General features: G+C 34.4%; 2 protein-coding genes across 3 annotated transcripts; one reads left to right on the forward strand and one right to left on the reverse strand.

Moving 5' to 3' along the window:
* The first annotated feature begins 1,048 nt into the window (after positions 1-1,048).
* LOC132165237 (protein phosphatase 2C 77) lies at positions 1,049-3,467 on the forward strand. The gene is made up of 4 exons (XM_059575718.1): positions 1,049-2,026; positions 2,129-2,488; positions 2,579-2,684; positions 3,078-3,467. Exons 1-4 carry the CDS (start codon positions 1,415-1,417, stop codon positions 3,410-3,412), a joined length of 1,413 nt encoding a protein of 470 aa, XP_059431701.1. The 5' UTR covers positions 1,049-1,414; the 3' UTR covers positions 3,413-3,467.
* On the reverse strand, positions 3,241-13,722 carry LOC132165238 (mitogen-activated protein kinase kinase 2-like). Of its 2 annotated transcripts, none has more exons than XM_059575720.1 (9): positions 13,406-13,722; positions 13,226-13,310; positions 12,758-12,892; positions 11,368-11,592; positions 11,083-11,265; positions 10,715-10,938; positions 10,195-10,240; positions 9,989-10,088; positions 3,241-3,331 (listed from the first exon to the last, which is right to left on the reverse strand). In XM_059575720.1, the coding sequence occupies exons 1-8, from the start codon at positions 13,480-13,482 to the stop codon at positions 9,999-10,001; spliced, it is 1,065 nt and encodes a 354-aa protein (XP_059431703.1). In that variant the 5' UTR covers positions 13,483-13,722; the 3' UTR covers positions 3,241-3,331; positions 9,989-9,998. The 2 variants fall into 2 exon arrangements, with proteins under 2 accessions (XP_059431703.1, XP_059431702.1); XM_059575719.1 differs by lacking the exon at positions 3,241-3,331 and adding an exon at positions 6,812-7,272 and having other exon boundaries at positions 13,406-13,721.
* Between the last annotated feature and the right edge of the window lie 5,730 nt (positions 13,723-19,452).

The following is a 19,452-nucleotide window of genomic DNA, read 5'->3' on the forward strand; positions in this document are numbered from 1 at the left end:
TAGTTTCCCAATTTAGTTTATTTGTAAAGTTTATTGCGGTGCAAATTACTGATATTATTGGAATCATCCATATTTACTCCTTATAATAAAATTTAATAATATATATATTGTTATGTTATTTAAAATTTTTAAATGACATAATATTATTAAAATTCAAAAATAAATAAAAAATCTTGACGATGAGATCACTTCTCTCTATTTCACCCAAATAGCTTTGTGTACTTTCCTCTTTCTTTTCTTTTTTTTAATTTTTAATTTTTTCAATTTTTTAATTTTTTGAGTACTAATAGTTAATTCGGCTCTCTGTAATTCCCCACCACGAAGGGGGTTACGTGTGTTTCTCAACAAATCGGATACGTATCTCCCTGTTGGACACGTGCGTTTCTGCTTTTTATTATTAACGTAATTCTTGCATTTGTAAGCTTTATACGGTTCCTCCTCCTTGGCCACTTCTCCTTCCTCACGCTTCAATGCAGTGTACTGAAACGGTAAGGAACAGCTGCTCGTACATATACATATTCATTCTTGTTGCCTGTAGTTTCGTTTTTTTTTTTTTTTAACAGAAAGTGTTGACAATGTTTCAGAAAGAGTGTTTTTTTTTTCAGAAGTTCTTCGTGTTTTGAGAGATTCTAGAATGAGAGGTCGCAGGTGCTGAGAGTGATGACAGAGTTGGTGGTGTGACTTATTGGAAACATGGAAGTAACTAAGGAGCAAGAAACTCAAATGGGTTACCTCAGATCCAGGTAACCCCTTTGTTACCTGTTTCTTCAAGGATTCTCTGTTTTGTTTTTGTGGTTTTTTCTGTCTTTCTTGTGTTTGTTAGATTCAGAGACTTTTTTTTTCTCATATCTATCTGGTCAGGTTCATATTTTTCCTTTTTTTTTTTTATATGGATCAAAGGGTTGGTTAAAGTGGTAGAAGTAAATGATTTGTATCTCATTTTAGTCACTGTCTCCCACTGGTTCTTGGGGGTTAGATAGAGAAGCCTCAGAGGTTTTGTAGTGTCTATATATATATATATATATATATATATATATATATATATATATATATATATATATCTAGCATGTGGGTTCAGTATATTATTTGATTCTCACATAATGGAAGTTTAAATCCCTTTTTTTTTCCCAACAGTTCATAATTTCCTTGCTTCCTAGCTCCAATTTGTTTGCACTTTGTACAAGCTTCTAGGTTGGTTCTATTTCAGATCATAGATTTTTTTTTTCTTCTTGTCTTTTTGTTAATAAGTGAGTCTTGTAAAGGCAATTTACATGTCCAACCCATATTAGAATTGAGATAAACTAGTTGAAGAGTAGTAGTTTATTCTGGGGGGTTTGGAAAGTTTTGAGTTTTTCTGCTACAAGGAAAAAAGGGATATGATATTATCTGTAATGAGTCAGTAGTAACAACACAGATGGAAATCAATGGGCTCAAGCTTCTGGCAAACACAACTCCCCTGTTATCAATACCTACAACGAAGGCAAATCCACCTTATTATGAGTCAATTTCATGTAGAAATTATGGTTACGGTAGTAATCATTTTCATTGTGGAATTGGAGTGGTATCAGAATCTGAAGATGAAAAAAACAGGGGAGGAGGAACCACGGTATCAAATTTGGTCACTCAAAATGAAGGTGATAACATTGTCACGGTGGATGTTGAGGTGCAGCACGCACAAGATCCTTCCGCAATGGTGTTGGATCCTGAGGGTAAGGAAGGCACTAGATCTAATGGATCTGATCCAAAATTATTTACTGCACCTCATGAGTTGCTGCAGGAAAAGAAGATATGTAGAGCTAGTAGCCAAAACGTTTTTGAACAGGTTTGTCCACCCCTTTGGGGTTTCACAACTATGCGCGGAAGGAGGCCGGAGATGGAAGATGCTGTTGCAGTTGTGCCCCGATTTTCCCAAGTTCCTACTCAAATGCTGTTGAATGACCATGTTTGTAATGGTATGAATAATCATCATTTAAGTCAATTAACGGCCCATTTCTTTGGTGTCTATGATGGACATGGTGGCTTTCAGGTATGCCTTGCGCTACTTGCCTTCTAATTATGTTCAGATGATACATGTGTGTTTGTTCAAAGTTGATTGATTTCATTGAGGGGGCTTTAATTGTTTTCATAGGTTGCAAATTATTGCCACGAACGTCTCCATTTGGCTTTGATGGAGGAGATAGAAATCACAAAAGTGAGCCTGTCTGATGGAAGAAGCATTGGGAATAGTTGGCAGGAGCTGTGGAAGAAAGCCATCTTGAATTGTTTTCTCAAAGCTGATGCTGAAATTGGGGAAGTTCACCGAGGCAGTAATGGAAGCAACGGTGATGCATCAGAGGTTTTTCAAGAACCTATTGCCCCTGAAACTGCTGGGTCTACTGCCGTGGTTGCCATTTTATGTTCAACCCACATAGTAGTTGCAAATTGTGGGGATTCAAGAGCAGTCTTGTGTCGTGGAAAAGTACCTATGCCATTGTCAGTAGATCACAAAGTAAGGCATGTCTTTGTAGTTTTGCACTTATTCATAGGCGTTCAAAATGGGAATGCCCTTTCTAAGAGGATACCTTCATGCTGCTTTCAGCCAAATAGAGAAGATGAATATGCAAGGATAGAAGCTGCAGGAGGCAGGGTCATACAATGGAATGGATCCCGTGTTCATGGCGTTCTCGCAACTTCCCGGTCCATCGGTATGCATCTTTAATCCTTGATCTCGTTCAAATGTTTCCGAAATCTCATATTTAAGCACGGGCATGCCTTTTACAACCTCAGCAACATCAGTGGATGATTGGCAAGAAAATGTATGAGCAGAGTGGACTGGCATCACGAGACAAATTGACATTGCTATAAGCTTGTGTCAATTATACAATGGCATCTTGTTAACGCCGTAACATCGGCACAGTTTCGGTATTATTTGGAAAGCCGAAACTATTATTTATGCAAATGAGTATTTGGTTTAAGTTGAAGCTCCTCCTAGTTTAAATACGGAAAAAGTAATATACCACTTTGATTTAGATGTCCTAATTCCATGCTGAAGAAGGTGATCTGTCTGAATTCTGATTGTCTCTATGGTCGGTGCTCAGGTGATAGATACTTGAAACCATGGGTTATTCCGGATCCAGAAGTGATGTTGGTTCCTCGGGCAAAGCAGGATGAGTGCCTTATTTTGGCCAGCGATGGCTTATGGGATGTCATGACAAACGAGGAGGCCTGTGATGTTGCACGAAAGAGGATCCTTGTGTGGCACAAAAAGCATGGCAGTGCTCTACCTGCAGAAAGAGGTGGTGGTGTTGATCCTGCAGCACAAGCTGCAGCAGAGTACCTCTCAAGGCTTGCTCTACAGAAGGGAAGCAAAGACAACATCACCGTAATAGTTATTGACTTGAAAGCTCAAAGGAAGTTTATAAGAAAAACCTAGCACTATTTTAGAGATAATATCACTATAATCAGTAACATGGTTCAGCCTTTCATTTCTTTTTCGTTTTTTCACCTGGGATGCTTGTGATACTATAGAGTTCAGTTAGAAAAATAATAAAAGCAAAAAATCAAAATTGCTGCTTTTATTATGTCTATTGCTTTTATTATCCACAAAGCAGTTCACTATGCTTTGCAGTTATATGCACAACAGAGTTAATATGCTTATGGCGGGCCTGTCAAGATATATTGCCTACGTGCTTAAATCTGGTAAGACGGAAAATACTCACTGACCCGACCTACCCTATCTGCGGGACTGAGGAAGAATTCATCTATCACATACTTTGGTTGTGCCCTAGGCATGTGAAGTATGGGGTGGGGGCTGCATGAACTTTTAGAAATGTTCATACGTGCACTCTGACTTTCTAAGGGTAGCTGAAGAGATGCTAAGCAGATGCGGGAAGGAAGAGTTCCAATTGGGTAGCTGAAGAGATGCTAAGTAGATGCGGGAAGGAAGAGTTCCAATTGTTTGTGATTGTTGCCCGCAGAATATGGTTACGGAGGAATGCGGTAATAAATGAAGATTTGTTCTCACACCCAACTGCCTTACTTGTCAGTGCCTCAGAAGCCTTGAGAGAGTTTCATGAAGTACAAACGGAGAATCATAATTCTCGGGCAGCGATGGAAGTTTCTTCCCCTAGTAAGTGGACGGCTCCTTCGTATGGTTGGCATAAGGTGAATTGGGATGCGGGATGCGGCCATTGGAAAGCAAAATGATCGAGTGGGTTTGGGAGCAGTCATCCGTGATCATTTGGGACGTCTGGTTGCAGATCGGTGTGTTTCCCAACAAGGAACTATTGATCCAGCAGTCTGCTGAAGCTTGGGCAGCCATAATGGCCATTCAGTTGGCAAGGGAGCTGGGGCTGTGGCAGGTCTGCCTGGAAGGGGATGCTAAGACTATTGTAGATGGCGTAAATTCCAGGGAGCCGGATTGGAGCCGTAGGGGACATCTTGTGGAGGATATTCGGACTGAGTTAGCAGCTTTCCCATGTTCAAAAATGGTCTATGCCTGCAGAGAGACCAATCAAGCTGCTCATGTCTTAGCTAGGTTGGCCGCGAAGCAGGAGGAGGAGAGGGCGTGGATGCACGAACCACCTGATTGTTTTCATGAGATTATTGTATCAGAGCTAGGGGTGCAAAGGCGGGCGGTTTTTAACCGCCCGCTAACCGCTAACCGCTATAACCGCCAACCGCCTAACCGCCTAACCGTTTAACCGCATTAACCGCTAACCGCCTAACCGCCATAACCGCCTAGCGGTTAGCGGTTAGCGGTTATTAGGTCTACTAACCGTAACCGCTAACCGCTAACCGCCTTTTTATATAATATATTTTTATAATTATACATATAACATAATCACTTGATAATTAAATCACAATTTTTTTTAAAAATAATTAAATCACAATTTGAGTATTAATATATTATCACTATAATTTATATGATTATATCATATAATCACTTGATCATTAAATCACAATTTTTTTTTTAAAATAATTAAATCACAATTTGAGTATTAATATATTATCACTATAATTTATATGATTATATCATATGAGATTGATTATTAAATCATTTGATTATATAATAACAAATTATACATATATAATATGACATAACTCATAAGTATACTAATTCATACTAATACAACAATTAAATATCTAGAGACTTATTTCCAATGTATGTTATAAACCTATAAGTCTATATAAGTCTACATATGTATATGAATAATATAAATGTATAATATCAATAGTTAATCATATGATTCAATGACAATTCAAATAATTTATTCAAGACTTCAAGTGAATCATATTATTAATGTACAATGATGATATGATTCGTATAATATCAAATTAAGTAATTGACATTAGATTAAACAATGACCAATGTGTTACTTATAAACACAATTTAAGTATTAATGTATTATCATTATAATTTTAGTAATTTATATATTATCACTATAATTGATATGATTATATCACATGATAACTTGATCATTAAATCATATGATTATATAATAATAAATAATGCATATATAATATGACATAACTCATAAGTCATAAGTTTACAAGTTAATCATATGATTCATGTACAATGATAATCACAATTGATTCAATTGAATTAAACAATATGTTACTTATAACTACAAGTCTACAATTTAATTAAAGCATTATTGGATACTTTAGGAATTTAGGATTTAGGAGTTTGAACATTACCATTTACCATTAGATATTAAGTTCAATTCAAAGAAAAAAGATTATAAGTAAATATGATAAGAATTTAAATAATTAATCATATGAATCATATGATATAATTTAATGAGACTATATGATTATATAATATCAAATTAAGTAATTGACATTAGATTCAACAATGTGTTACTTATAATCACAATTGAAGTATTAGTGTATTTTTTGAACATTTTTTAGAAAAAGAAATTTAACCATTTTTTGAAAGAAAAAAAAAAAAGAAAATTAACAATTTTGAACAATTTTGAATTATATATATATATATAATTGCTTATAGTTATATTATATGCATATTGAATAATATAAATGTATAAGATAAATATTTAACTATATGATCCAATTACAATTCCAATACTTAATCAATTATTCATGTACAATGACAATGACAATGTGATTCATATAATATCAAATTAAATAATTGACATTGGATTAAACAATGTGTTACTTATAACTACAATTGAAGTATTTTTGTTTGTTTGTAAGTTTATAAGATTAACACTTAATCATATGATCCAATGACAATTCAAATATTTATAGCAATTGGGCCCAAGAAGATATTAAAAATACAAGAAAAAAAAATGAGGGTAAAAAAAAGCCCAAAAAAAAAGCCAAATTTTAAAAAAGCGGTTAACGGGCGGTTATCTATTTCACTAACCGCTAACCGGCCACTAACCGCTAACCGTTAACCGCTAGGCGGTTAGCGGTTGCGGTTAGTGAAATTTACTAACCGCTATGGCGGTTACGGTTAGCGGTTATTGCCACTAACCGCTAACCGTAACCGCCTTTGCACCCCTAATCAGAGCTCAATGCTCTGTCCAACTGATTAATTCAATGAAAGTTGCAAGTTTATCAAAAAAAAAAAAAAGTTATATGTATATATTAATTTTGAAAATTATTTAACATTCGCCTTCTAATAAGATTGGTTTCGACAATCACGCTTCCAAACCGAGTTAAGACCGAAATTCTTCTTGAGCGAAGATGTGTGCGAAAACTCCTGACAAAGGGTGGGACAATGTAGTTCTCAATCAAATAATAGAACAGGACCAGTAAAAACAGCCCAAAATCAGTGAGAACAGTCTAATCCCCACAAAAAAAGAAAAAAGCAAACACTTCTTTTATTTTTTTAATATAAGAAAAAAAGACAGTTTCTAGAACATAATGAAAATGGAAAATTGCAGTTTTCAAACATAAGCTGACGCATTTGCACCTCTAGACAAAGCTTATCAGGACATCCTCAAGGATAATTTCGTAGTCATTATTTCCATAGGTTTAACCAATAGATCACATGCTGTGATATTCAGGCAAGAATACAAGCACACTGCCTTTCCTTGCAATCATAAAACCTCAACTCTATCATACTTTTCCTCTTCACATTCCAAATCTACAGGGTTGGAATGCTCCGACTGCCAATCCTTAAAAATGGTCTCACCGGTGGGCTCGAGATACCCTTTATTCCAGTCACAGACCTCTAGAAATCATTCACCAGGTCTTCAAAACTTCTGGCAAGCTGTCTTTTTTCATTCTCTGTTATATATGCTAGTACGTTTGCCAGTCGGAACTCTACCAAAAGCAAAGAATTATATTCGTTAGTCCCAAATCAGATGGTAACTCTATTTGTCACTAAACGCACTGCACACTCCTACTCTATATGAACAATTTGTTTTTAGTGAAAGATGGTGAGGAAAATCCAGAGAAAAAACAAAAAAAAAAAAAAAAAAACTTGGAAGGCAGCAAGTGCCCAAGCACATTACCTGGGCAGCCTACATACTAAATAGGCCAGAGCAAAAAGCAGAATGACTAATGCTAGTTATCTAATCATTCCCTGCTTCTGTAAGGCAAAAGATTTATTAAACAGTGTTGTGCCAGACGTCATGGATAACTTTTTTTTTTGATAAGTAACGTCATGGATAACTTGAATATATCATATGTTAGTATCAACCAAATAGATAAACGGAATCAAAAGTTTCTCTATGACCCATACAATTCAGCCATAAATTTTGATTGTAATCGTTATATTTAATTACTGTTTTTTTTATCTGTACCCAGATCCAATCACATATTGCTCACTTTGGTTTTAAAAAGAAAAAATGGGAGAAAGTACCCCCCAACGCCTTTCTCCGCAATGATCCACTACTCGTCCATCATCACCACCTATTGCCGACTCCACCTTTTTTAGTGCTCACCTTTTTGCCGACTCCACCATACTTTGTCCCTTCATCAAACCCACCATCATTCTCTCTATAATTACCAAGACTCCATTGCCATGACCACCGCAACCCCCATCCCCACCTCTACAATCTCTACGTTCCATGCACTCAAAACATATATATAACCTCTTACTACTTGAGTAAATAGCATGACTCCCACCACTCAAACATCTTTATACTTCCACAACCTTCCAAAAGACCAAGACAATAGTTAATTATACTTTAACCCCTTAAACTACCATCCCAATCTCACTTGCACCTACAAACTACAACTTGCGACAACTACAAAAATGTTTTGAATTGCCCCCCTTATCAAATTTGGCTTGATTTTGGATGGAAAATATCACGTGTCTATCACATGCACATGAATAATTTCTTGAGCCAAAAATACCCCCAATTTAAGGGACATAATTAAGCAACTACCACACTCTAGGGTGGTCACGGCTGCCCCCTCTATTGGAGGGTCGTAACCACCCCAAACCCCCTAATAAAAGGGTGGGGTATAGTACCTAGGGAAAGCACTAACCAACATCTACACTAACCAACATCTGCGTTATTACTCTAAAATGATTAGTCAAGTTGCAATTAGAGCTTTCTAGAATTACTTATAAAGTCCAATCTCACCTAGTAAGGGACCAACGTGAGACTTAGAACCCATAATATCTTTATAATTCACCCACTCATTGTGGGCAACTCATTTTTCCAACATGGGACTAAGATTTTGGGGTGTCACATGGAGGTTATGTTAAGGGGGTTGCGGTGGTTGCTGGGATAGCCATGACAGCAACCCCCACCCTAGATGGGGTCACAGCATCCAAGGATTTGATATTCTCCTTTCTTTTTGTACGATAAAAGCTTGCATGTCAATATTCATAAGAAACAAACCCTTCATAAATTCATCCAAAGAGAAAAACCTCTCATGGCAATACCACAAACGTCTTCCTCAACCTCAGTGTTCCTTTGCATCCTTCTATACCCACTCTCACTCCACAAATCTTTAATCAGCTAATACTTAGTCTCATTAGCATTAGTCCCATACCCAACTGCATGGGATGCAAAATGCAAGTGCAGCAAGCACATGGTGGATGTCAGAGTGCAGCCTGTGAACTGTACTGAAAATGCTGCCGCATTGTTAGTGTTACCCAGAGCCAGCTTGCAGGCTTTTACCTTGATGGCTACCAATTATGGATGGATTTTACCTATTAATTTTTTTTTTACCTTCATCATGATTGAAGTACCTTACAAGTTGCCACTTTAAGGGTGCATTTGTTATTGTGAATAGGCTAAAAGTGCGATTTTAAACCAAATTGCAAAAAATGAATTGGCTTACTTACAAAATACAGCTTGCAGGCTTTTACCTTGATGGCGAGCAAGGAGTTTGCCAGCCCTAAGATTTGTTAGGAGGATTTTCTTTACTGGTAGTATTTTTTCTAATTTTTTTGCCAGCCCTAAGATTTGTTGTGAGAGTGAGAGCATTTGAGAGTTGAAAGCAAGAAGTTGTGGACATTGTTCCGGTGGTCATTGGCAGTGATAGTGGAGAAAGTTTTGCAAGCCCTTTTTGGCCTTATTATTTTCACAAAACAGCGTAAGTTTTCTTGGTCTCTTTCTGCCTAGATGCAACTCTGTGCAAGTCGCAAACCCTCCATTTGTCATTCTTTAACAAATATGTACAGATGGGGAACATTAAAATTTCCCTCAAAGTAAAATATAGGGTTTGATTTAAAGCTACTGTCAAACTCTGGGGGGACTTATGTAACTCACCCAAAAATAATTCTCATCGGTTCCAATTAAGAAAACTAATTTCAAGAATTATCAGAGAAAGCTTTGAGTTCAAAATATTTTTTCTTAAGCAGCAAAAAAAGAGGGTGGGGAACAAAAAGCTAAATTGTACTTCATCACACTAAGTAATTTATTCCTTAATATAGATGCAACAGAATCCTAATGCTAACTGCATACCAGTGCATGCATTTCTCAGTGCTTGTCTATACACTCATTAGTACAACATACCCCATATAATCAAGACATGTATACTTTCAAGTCCAGCATTGAAAATCAAGACTTGGACATACCAGATAAGTCTTATAAGGTTGCAAGTGGAGATCCTGCACTGGTGAAGTAAGATTTGAGATCGATGTCCAAGTCTCCATACATATTGATGAAAGGGTGAGTCTGGGTTTAACAACAATAAAATGCCATCAGATTTGGAATATCACTAAGCACACGTCCTACTTTATTTGTTATAAAGATGGAAAATAGACACAGGGATTATACATACCATAAGTTCATGTGCTGACTGTCTATCTTCTGGATTTTTTTGTACACTGAAATAAACAAAAGATCCAAAAGATAGGTACATAAACTCATAAGATCAGGAGTTGCAAAAGTTCAGGATAAAAAGAAAGCACCCAAATGACTTATCAAAAAAAAAACAAAAAGAAAGAAAGCACCCAAATGTCAAATATGTTAACCAACTTGAGTAACATGCAATACAATAATCAATAATCTATTGGAATGTAGAAAGCTGAAGAAGACTTTTTCGTTGATCATTCTTTCCATTGTTTTTGGAAAGGGCAGGAATGGCAGGGAATGAAAGACCAGCGAAGGTAAGATGCAATTCCTTTAGCTTTGACATTAACCACAGACGTGACTAGTGCCATATGAATACGAATGAACATCACATGTGAACAATAGCCTATTTGTTTCTTTTCTTCTCCACACACGTAATGAAACATAACAAAGTCTGTTCAGACTCTTAAAAAACTTAGCTACTGAAAACTGCAAAATTTAATGTTTACCATGCAGAAATAAATGAGCAGAACTGCTGAGAAAATTGATCTGAAGGTGCAGAAGGTGGTGGTTTTTCAACAATAGCTTCCATGAGCTCATAGAAGTTAGTCCATCCTTCACCCTGCTCTGGTGGTATAAATGGGAATTTACCTGTTGCACACTCGAGCAACACTAGTCCCAAACTCCAAATGTCACTTTTACTGTTATATCTGCCTCCAATAATTCTCTCTGGCTATAAAACACATTGCACAAAAACAAATGGTAAATTCCATGTATACAAAAAACAGGAACGCTTATTAACAGATAGAAGGGGCAGAAATGTAACAAACAAGAGAAAATCAAAACTTCCATAAGAGTTGTTAATTAAGTTACTCACAGACATATAGTTGAATGTGCCAACAAAAGTATTTGCCTGCCCAGAGGTGCTTTCCAGTATTGCACTCACACCAAAGTCGGTAATCTTGACATCACCTCTATGATTTATCAACAAATTAGAGGGTTTTAAGTCCCTATGGATAACGTGTTTTTCATGATGAAGATACAGCAAACCCTTCAGAACCTACATAAAATGAAGAATAGGAAGAGCAGGAAAATAACATGATTTAATGATATTTGTTATAGATAGAGTTCCAAACAAGTCAATGATTTTCAAATTCCCCACCTGCTTAGAGATGGCAGCAAGATATGGCTCTGGAATTGTTTTGACCTTTTTCAAAAGATCTAACAGAGATCCACCATCCATGTACTCTAAGATGATTGAAATGACACCATTATCATAGAAAGACTGGTAACAGACAACAACATATGGACACTGTGCTGACTGATTAATTTTCAATTCCTGAGCAATTTGCCTGCGGTAAGACTCATCAATATTCATTTGAATGACCTGAACATAGGAGAACACATAAGAACTGATGAGAAAGTGAGGAAGACATGTGCAAACAATAGAACAAGCATAAATGTTCAATAACAGTATATAGTTGGGCGGCTCAAAAATATGCAAAAGCATAAGGATAAACAATTCCACATGGAAGTAGCCTTTCACGCTGGTTGAAGGAACCTTGACTCATAGTGTCATAGAGTAACAAACAGAAGTGTAAAATTTGAGATATCTGTTTGAAAGGATTGGTTAACAGCAATTATTTTAGGGCCCAAATTCATTGCAAGATTTCAAAACAAAAACTATTAAGATTGAAAGGAAGAACTAAATAATTCTTTTAATGGACTATAAGAACTATGAAATTGTTTTCATTGAGTTCGGATGAAATAATGTAGCACTGATGTCACTAAAAAGCAAACGAGAGTGTGCTCTATTTTTTAATACTCCTTATATTTGGACAGCTGCGCTTTTTATCTCCTTTGATGCTTAGCTTTCATAATTTCCTTGTTCATTTTTCTCATTCTTGCTAGGTATTTCTCTTATATACTTCTCGTGTTACCCAGGGTTTCGCCTTTCGCTTTTAATGAAATTTTCAATTTTTATTTTATTTTTAAAAAAAAAAAAAAAAAAAAAAAAAAGTAAACCAAATGGATTACATTAGATTGTAGAAATATGAGGAGGCTTAGAAAGAGATCTCAACACTCATCTCGAAAATGTAAAGCCCAAGGTTTGCAACCTTTTGAACATCCATTTTTGGGTAAACAAAATTTCGATCTAAAATTCAAAATACGGTATAAGGCAAAAGAGGATACTTTGGCTGGAAACACAGAGGATGAATGATGAAATGATAAAACAAGAGTTAGATTATGAATGAACTATAAATAGATTAAAAAACTCTCTACTCTATTCTTTATTCCCAACTGAACAAGCTTCATAAGTTTTGGATCCCCAATGCAATGCTTGTGACAATGCTCAACACATTACCTTGCAAAGAAGAGACATAAAAAATTAACAAAGTTGTGTAGATACTGCACGAACTCCGAACTAGGAGAAGTCGATAAGGACACTCACTTTGTTAAATTACATTAACAAGATATTTCACTGGAAATTTAGAGGGTGAATGACATTAAAACAAAAAAAGAATCATGATAAGTGTTAAATTTTCCACTACCTTTAATGCAAAAAACTGGCCAGTCCATTTGTGCTGCACCAATTGCACAATTCCGCCAGCTCCTTTTCCGATAACTTTAATCGAGTCTATGTCTGCTAAACTCAACTGGTTGTCTGCTGGCTGGATGGGGGGTGGCTGCAAATATGAAACAAAAACAAAGAAAATCTCATGCAGGGAAAAACTCAGGGCATAACATATATTGAACCCATTATTTGACAAATACGAAACGCACAGATCAGTGGATCTCAAACAGATTGCAGAAAAAGAAGTATCACAAGTACCCCATATGCGAGTGATGCTTAATTTGAACACAGAGGAGCTAAAATTCCAAACACCCGGATTGCAGATAAGGAAACATCATACATACCCTTTTTTCCCAGAATGATATTCCAGTAATCAAATGCAAGAACACTGAGCTGAGAAAGAATCAAAAATTTCAGAAACTGAAACCAAAACATCAAATCTTACTGCTTCAACTTCGGTCTGAGAGACGATCCGAACCCCGTCCCTGTTCACGAGCAGATCTCCATCCATAAACGTACCGCTCTGAGTCCTACCACGAACCCACAACCAACCACAATAAGCCAAAAAACGAAACACTAAAACGCATACACAACATTATGGAAAGGCAGAGATAGAGTGAGCTACAGGAAATTGGCCAAGGACACCTCATCCGGATGAGGGAGAGTGAGCTTGAGGTTACGCATTAAGTTTCCCTTCTTCATTCTGCTCTCTCTCTCTCTCTCTCTCTCTCTCTACCTCGCGTAGCGAGCCTTTGCTGAGGGATATGAATGGTAATCAAGCTAGGGTTTCAGAGGAGAGAGATCAATAAATTGTTTTAAATAAGAAAGCTTTAGACTAGAGCTGTTATTGGCTGGTTGGTGAAGACCGGTCAGGCGGTCACCATTACCAGAAAGAATCCAGGAAGAAGATGGGACTTGGACTTTCGTTTACTTTTCCTCTCTTTACCCGCGCGCCATCTTTTTCCTTTTCTTCTTTTTCTTTCTTTCTTTTTTTTTTTTTTTTTAACTTTTCAGGAAAAGAAAAAAGAATAAAGTTTTTTCCCCATTCAAGTAAAAAGAACAAGTTGAAGAAGAATTATACAATTTACTATTTCTGGATTTTTATTACCGTATAATGTTTGCGAACAGTTATTTTTCTTTTTTTGTCTTAAGAGATAGATCAATCAGTTGGGACTATGTTTAATAAAGCGGAGATCACTAGTTCGAATATATTTCTCTTTTGTATAAAAAATATATATATATATTATTTTTTTTTTTTTTTTTTTTGTAAAAAAGTTATTTCTAACAATTATACGACATTTGAACATCTCATCTTATGTATGGTTCTTACATGGTGGGACCGTGCATTTGAAATTTTATCTACCTAATAACAATACTATTTAGCTTCTTTTTTTTTTTTAATTGAATATTTACATAATCTAGCCAACTTTTCATTAATATTTTGAGTAATGCTAAGTATTATTTTTTTATTATTTTAAAGCTGATGTGGCTTTCTTTTTTTTTTTACATGTCTGCACAAAAGGGGGGAGGGGGATTCGAACTAGTGACCTCTACTTCATTAAGTGTAGTCTCAGCCGATTGAGCTACCTCTTGGGGACAAAACTGATGTGGCTTTCAAAATCACCATTAAATCAAAATTTAAGTACGATTCATCTAAAATTTAATTATAATTTTAAAAGCCACATCAACTTTAAAAAAAAAAAAAATTTTAAAAAAAAAAATAGTACATAACATTACTCTTTTATAGATTTGAGAATTTCTCTTGACCAATTTATTAATGATAATTTTAAAAATTAAGAGGACGAGAGAATTACTCGAAAAAAAAATGAAGCATTTATAAAAAAGTGAGTTGCTTGTCATTTGTATTTAAAGAAAAGTACGGTTTTGTTTATTATAATTTTTATTTTGTTTATTATTTATAAAATAAAAATATTAACAAACAATTCAAACATATAAACCTCGTGAAAATACAAAAAATAATTTTCGTCTTTGCATCACTTCACAATACTTTTCAAACCAAAACAAAACAGAATCAAAAGACTTGAGCCTCAGGGCGAGTTGACGACCATGGCCGGTCAGCAACTTCCCGGAGACCACACTTTAGACCATTATGCCAAATTGTTTAAAACGCGATGGACCACCGTGTTTTTGGTCCGACTAGGCTATTGAGTCATTGACATTGAACACATGATAACGGCCCTATGAGTCTGCGTTCGCACTTGTTTTTATTTTCCCAGAAAATGGCATTGAAAAAGATAGACAACAATGTTCTAGATGAAATTTGGATTATTCTATCCAATGGTATAAATCAATATAATTTTTTTTTTTTTTTTGTGTATTATTGAGTTTGACATGTTAAAAATTAAAATTATTTGTTTTCGTAACATAAACTTGTACATATATTTGGACCGTTAGATATAATGAATGATTCAGATTTTAAAATAATAGGAAATCTCAATCCGTTGAGATGAGAGATTCTGATCCCCTCAAATTTTTTAAAATATAAAAATGTTAGGTATTCTTTTAGTGTTCTTCTGGTATCCTCTCAATTGTGATGTGACTTTTAAAATTATCGTTGAATTTTAGATTATCATTATTGACTTTTAATATATTAGTGATTTTAAAAGGCACATCACAGTTTGAATAATACCATGAGAACACTAGAAGAACACCTAACATTTCTCATATAAAATTATCAAATTTTAAAATTTGAACCCTTCATTATTTCTAATGGTTCAAATAAAAGAAGTGGTTTATGTGTTACAAAGGCATGTGGGTAAGTTAAAAACTATAATTAATTGTGTTGTTAATACATAAATTTTTGTATTTATTTGGATCGTTAGTTAGATGTAATAAAGACATTAAATTTTAAAATATAAGAATTTTATATTTTAAAAAATTTGAGGGAGGAGAGAATGAATACGTGTTCAAATCTCAAGACACAGATTCAGACACTGATGAACCGTTGGGCTAAATAAAGCTGCTTGCAGGACTAACGTATTCGTGTCCAGGCATTCATGCTGGTGAAAGTACATGGAATAATGGTGCTCAGGGAAGGACACAGGGGCCACGTCACTCTGTCTCTGAAAATATTAAATATCTACTACTATTACAACTAGAGCATGGGATTTCATCCTACTCTATGGTGACAATGTAATTAATGCCTTTAATTACCGACATATGCTAAATCATTCCATGGTCAATAAACCAATTAATATTTCCTACGAGGAAAATGCTAAGTGTTTTTTTAGTATTTTTTTATGAGTAATGTTAAAAGCCATCTTTTTATTTTCTTAAAGTTAATTTGGCTTTCAAAATCACCGTTATATCAAAATTCAAGTATGATTCATCTAAAATTTAATGGTGATTTTGAAAGTAACATCAGCTTTAAGAGGATAAAAAGATAATACCTAGCATTACTCTTTTTATAGTTTTACGTGTATATTATTTTTTTAAAATTAAGTGAGATAAATAAGGGTAATTTTTTTTTATATAAAATAATATCCACTTTAAACGAAGATGACACTAAGAAAGCACCAAAAAAACACATATAATTTTTTTTTTTAAGCAACTAAACTCGCCTATCAATATTTAATAACTTAATATTATGATCATACATAAGAATTTAAAAATATTTTACTCAAATCTATAGGTTGCCTCAACTAAGCATAGTTTGTAATGTAAATTATAATATTAAAGATCGATTTAATTATACTTTGATTGTACTCATTATGCTAGTACTTCTTTTAAGATTTAATAAATTATATCCACATAATTAATTCAAATATGTGAAATGTCACCCATGTACATTTAATCATGCTTTGGATAAGTCTCAAACCCTACATGATTTAGGAGTAGTCAGGAAGAGGCTCGTCTGCTATAATTTATTTATAATTACGTTAGTTAATAACGTGGCAAGTGTCATTTAAATTTTTATATCATATTTGATATTTGAATGATTGGCGTTATCATTATATCAGTTTGTAAAGAACTTATAATAAAAACGATAACACATCGGACACGAGTTAACTCGGGTTGGACAAACAGTAAAGGTGGCTGAGTGATTAATAATAGAGGAATGATAGGGACCCAACTTTTTTGCCCAACAAAAATTCAACTTTTGCCTTATTTATTTTTTAAAAATAAAATAAAATAAAAAATAAAAAAAAATGTTTAAAGCAACCCTATCTATTTTTTGTCTTTCTTTTATGAGGGTCTATTAACTTGGTTGCACCTACTGGCTAAGCTCAGGGGGCATGGCCCCGTGGCACCCCCACCATCATCCATTTTGCCCGCTGTGAGCTGATACAATAATGTTGATTGCTGTGCATCGGCTTTCCTCCAAAATGTCTGTTCCTTTTTACTCTCCTCCCGAGGAAATAAGATAAAACTGTTGCCGCTTTTACTTAACAAGGACATGCATGATGCATGGTGGATGGTGGAACCAACCCATCAGTGGTCGTCATGATCCTAAACCCATCCCAAGGGCTAATCTTAAAAAATAAAAAAATAATCGTTTGGCCTTGGGGTGGCAGGACCATTCCCATTGGCCAAATAAAACTATTTTTTGTTTTCTTTTTTAATTTGGCCAATGGGAGTGGTCGAACTACTTTCATGGGCCATGAGATGACTTTGGCCACCTTAGGCCGCATCACTCCCTAGTTATAAAATATTTTTCAATTTTTTATTATTTTAATTTTTAATTATTTATAAAGTATAAATAATATTTTTTTTATTATTTAGGATAAAGTCCACTTAACTCTCTCAAACTATCACTTCAATGATAATTTACCCTTTAAACTATCGATTGCGACAATTTACCCCCCAAACTACCAAAACAATGACCATGTACCTCGAATTTTAACAAAATGATGAAATTACCCTTACTAAAATAAAAATAAAAATACTAAAATTTATTTATTTTTTTTCAAATTTTTAAGGGTATTTTTGTTTTAGTGAAAATTTTATAGGGGTAATTTCATCATTTTGTTAACATTGGAGGACACATTGTCATTGTTTTAGTATGAGAATAAATTGTCGTAATTGATAGTTTAGTGAGTAGATTGTCAATTGAACAGTAGTTTGAAGGGGTTAAATGGACTTTACCCTATTATTTATATTAATGGGACAGATGTCCAATTTATGGCCCTAAGATCTTTTGACCATTACCTAAATATTTTTCAGTCCAAAATGAACTAGACAGATCCTATTCTCCATCATTGGTTCTATGATCAATTTGGAAAAATTAATTATTAATGGCATTGACTAGAAAAAGAAAAAGAAAAAATGATCAATTACTGTTAATTGTTTTTGTTTTCTTTACTTTGTTACGTTGATTTTCTGTTCATTAATTAAGCTCGTGCAAAGAAAAGTGTGTAATGATTTAAATGCGTACAAACCATGATATGACAGACGTGGAAAAAAGCAAAGCATTATTAGTGTATGTTTATAATTAATGGTTTGAAAATATGTGTGTTTACACGTAAGAATATATTTCTTTTTTGTGGACTTCAGAATTTGTTTATTAAACTTATTGAAATGTAATTTGTATTTTCAAGTAAATAAAATACTAAACATGCTTACTTTGGTAAAATATATTATTGCTTATAAAAATAAATTTTTTTTAAAAATAAAATAGGGTTGAGGTGGCCACATAACCCCTGCCAATTGGGGCGACCATTGTCTTGTTGCAGTGGTCACAATCGGCACCTTTAACCAAAACAGAGGTGCCGGTGTGGCCACCTTTAAAATTTAGGGATGGTTATCCAACAAAAATGGTCACGCAATAACTTTTATTCAACACAAATGGTTGGCAACAACCCCGCTTCTTTGTTGGAGGTGCTTGTGCGACCACTTTTCTTTTTTTCTTTTTTTTTTCTTCTAATATTTTCATAAATAAGAAGTTTGCCTTATGCCTGAAAAATTAAGTATATCTTTTCTCTAAACATTCCTATAAGAAGGTATGAAGAAATCTCTAATAAAGTGCGTTGTGTTTGTTTTTTGAAAAGTCAATTGCTTGTTAAGTGTTTCAAGAAAAACATGTTTTTTGGTTTTATAAAGAAAAAAAAAAAAAATTTGAAACCACATTTGACCATTCTACTAGGGAAAAAAAAGGTTAATAATAGTCAAATTTAGCTATTACGAGCGATTGGTCTACCCTAATGAATATGCTCTTAGATTTTCCTTTTTATGGAGATGGGGAAATGGGTCTAAGAAATTACAATTGTTATGTGAGGCAAATTAGAGGGAACACGGAAAAGATAGAAGAAATAAAAGTGATAATCATAATCTCAAATATATTTTAGTCAACAAGCATTCACATCTTGCTTAGCAGAATTTCTCTCAATTTTCGATAAAATCACACTTTTCAAAAATATTTACATCTTACACTCTATTTTAACTATATATTTGCACTATTTCATTTATTTTTTTTATTTTAAAGCACATACATTTCAAAGTCATATGCATGTTTTATCAAGAGTAAAGAGCCCTCTAACGGCTCACAAATATTTAGGTTAATGTAGCTAGTCAGATGCAACTACATTTTCATTGAATTTGCATATCGGCTAGCCAAAACTTTAGCAGCTCACTAATTTTTGAGCTAAAGTAGCTAGCCGGATCCAGTTACATTTTTACCAGCGAATGACCAAAATAACCTTTAGCTAGTTGGGT

Source organism: Corylus avellana, chromosome ca11 (genome assembly GCF_901000735.1).
Source record: "Corylus avellana chromosome ca11, CavTom2PMs-1.0".
NCBI lineage: Eukaryota > Viridiplantae > Streptophyta > Magnoliopsida > Fagales > Betulaceae > Corylus > Corylus avellana.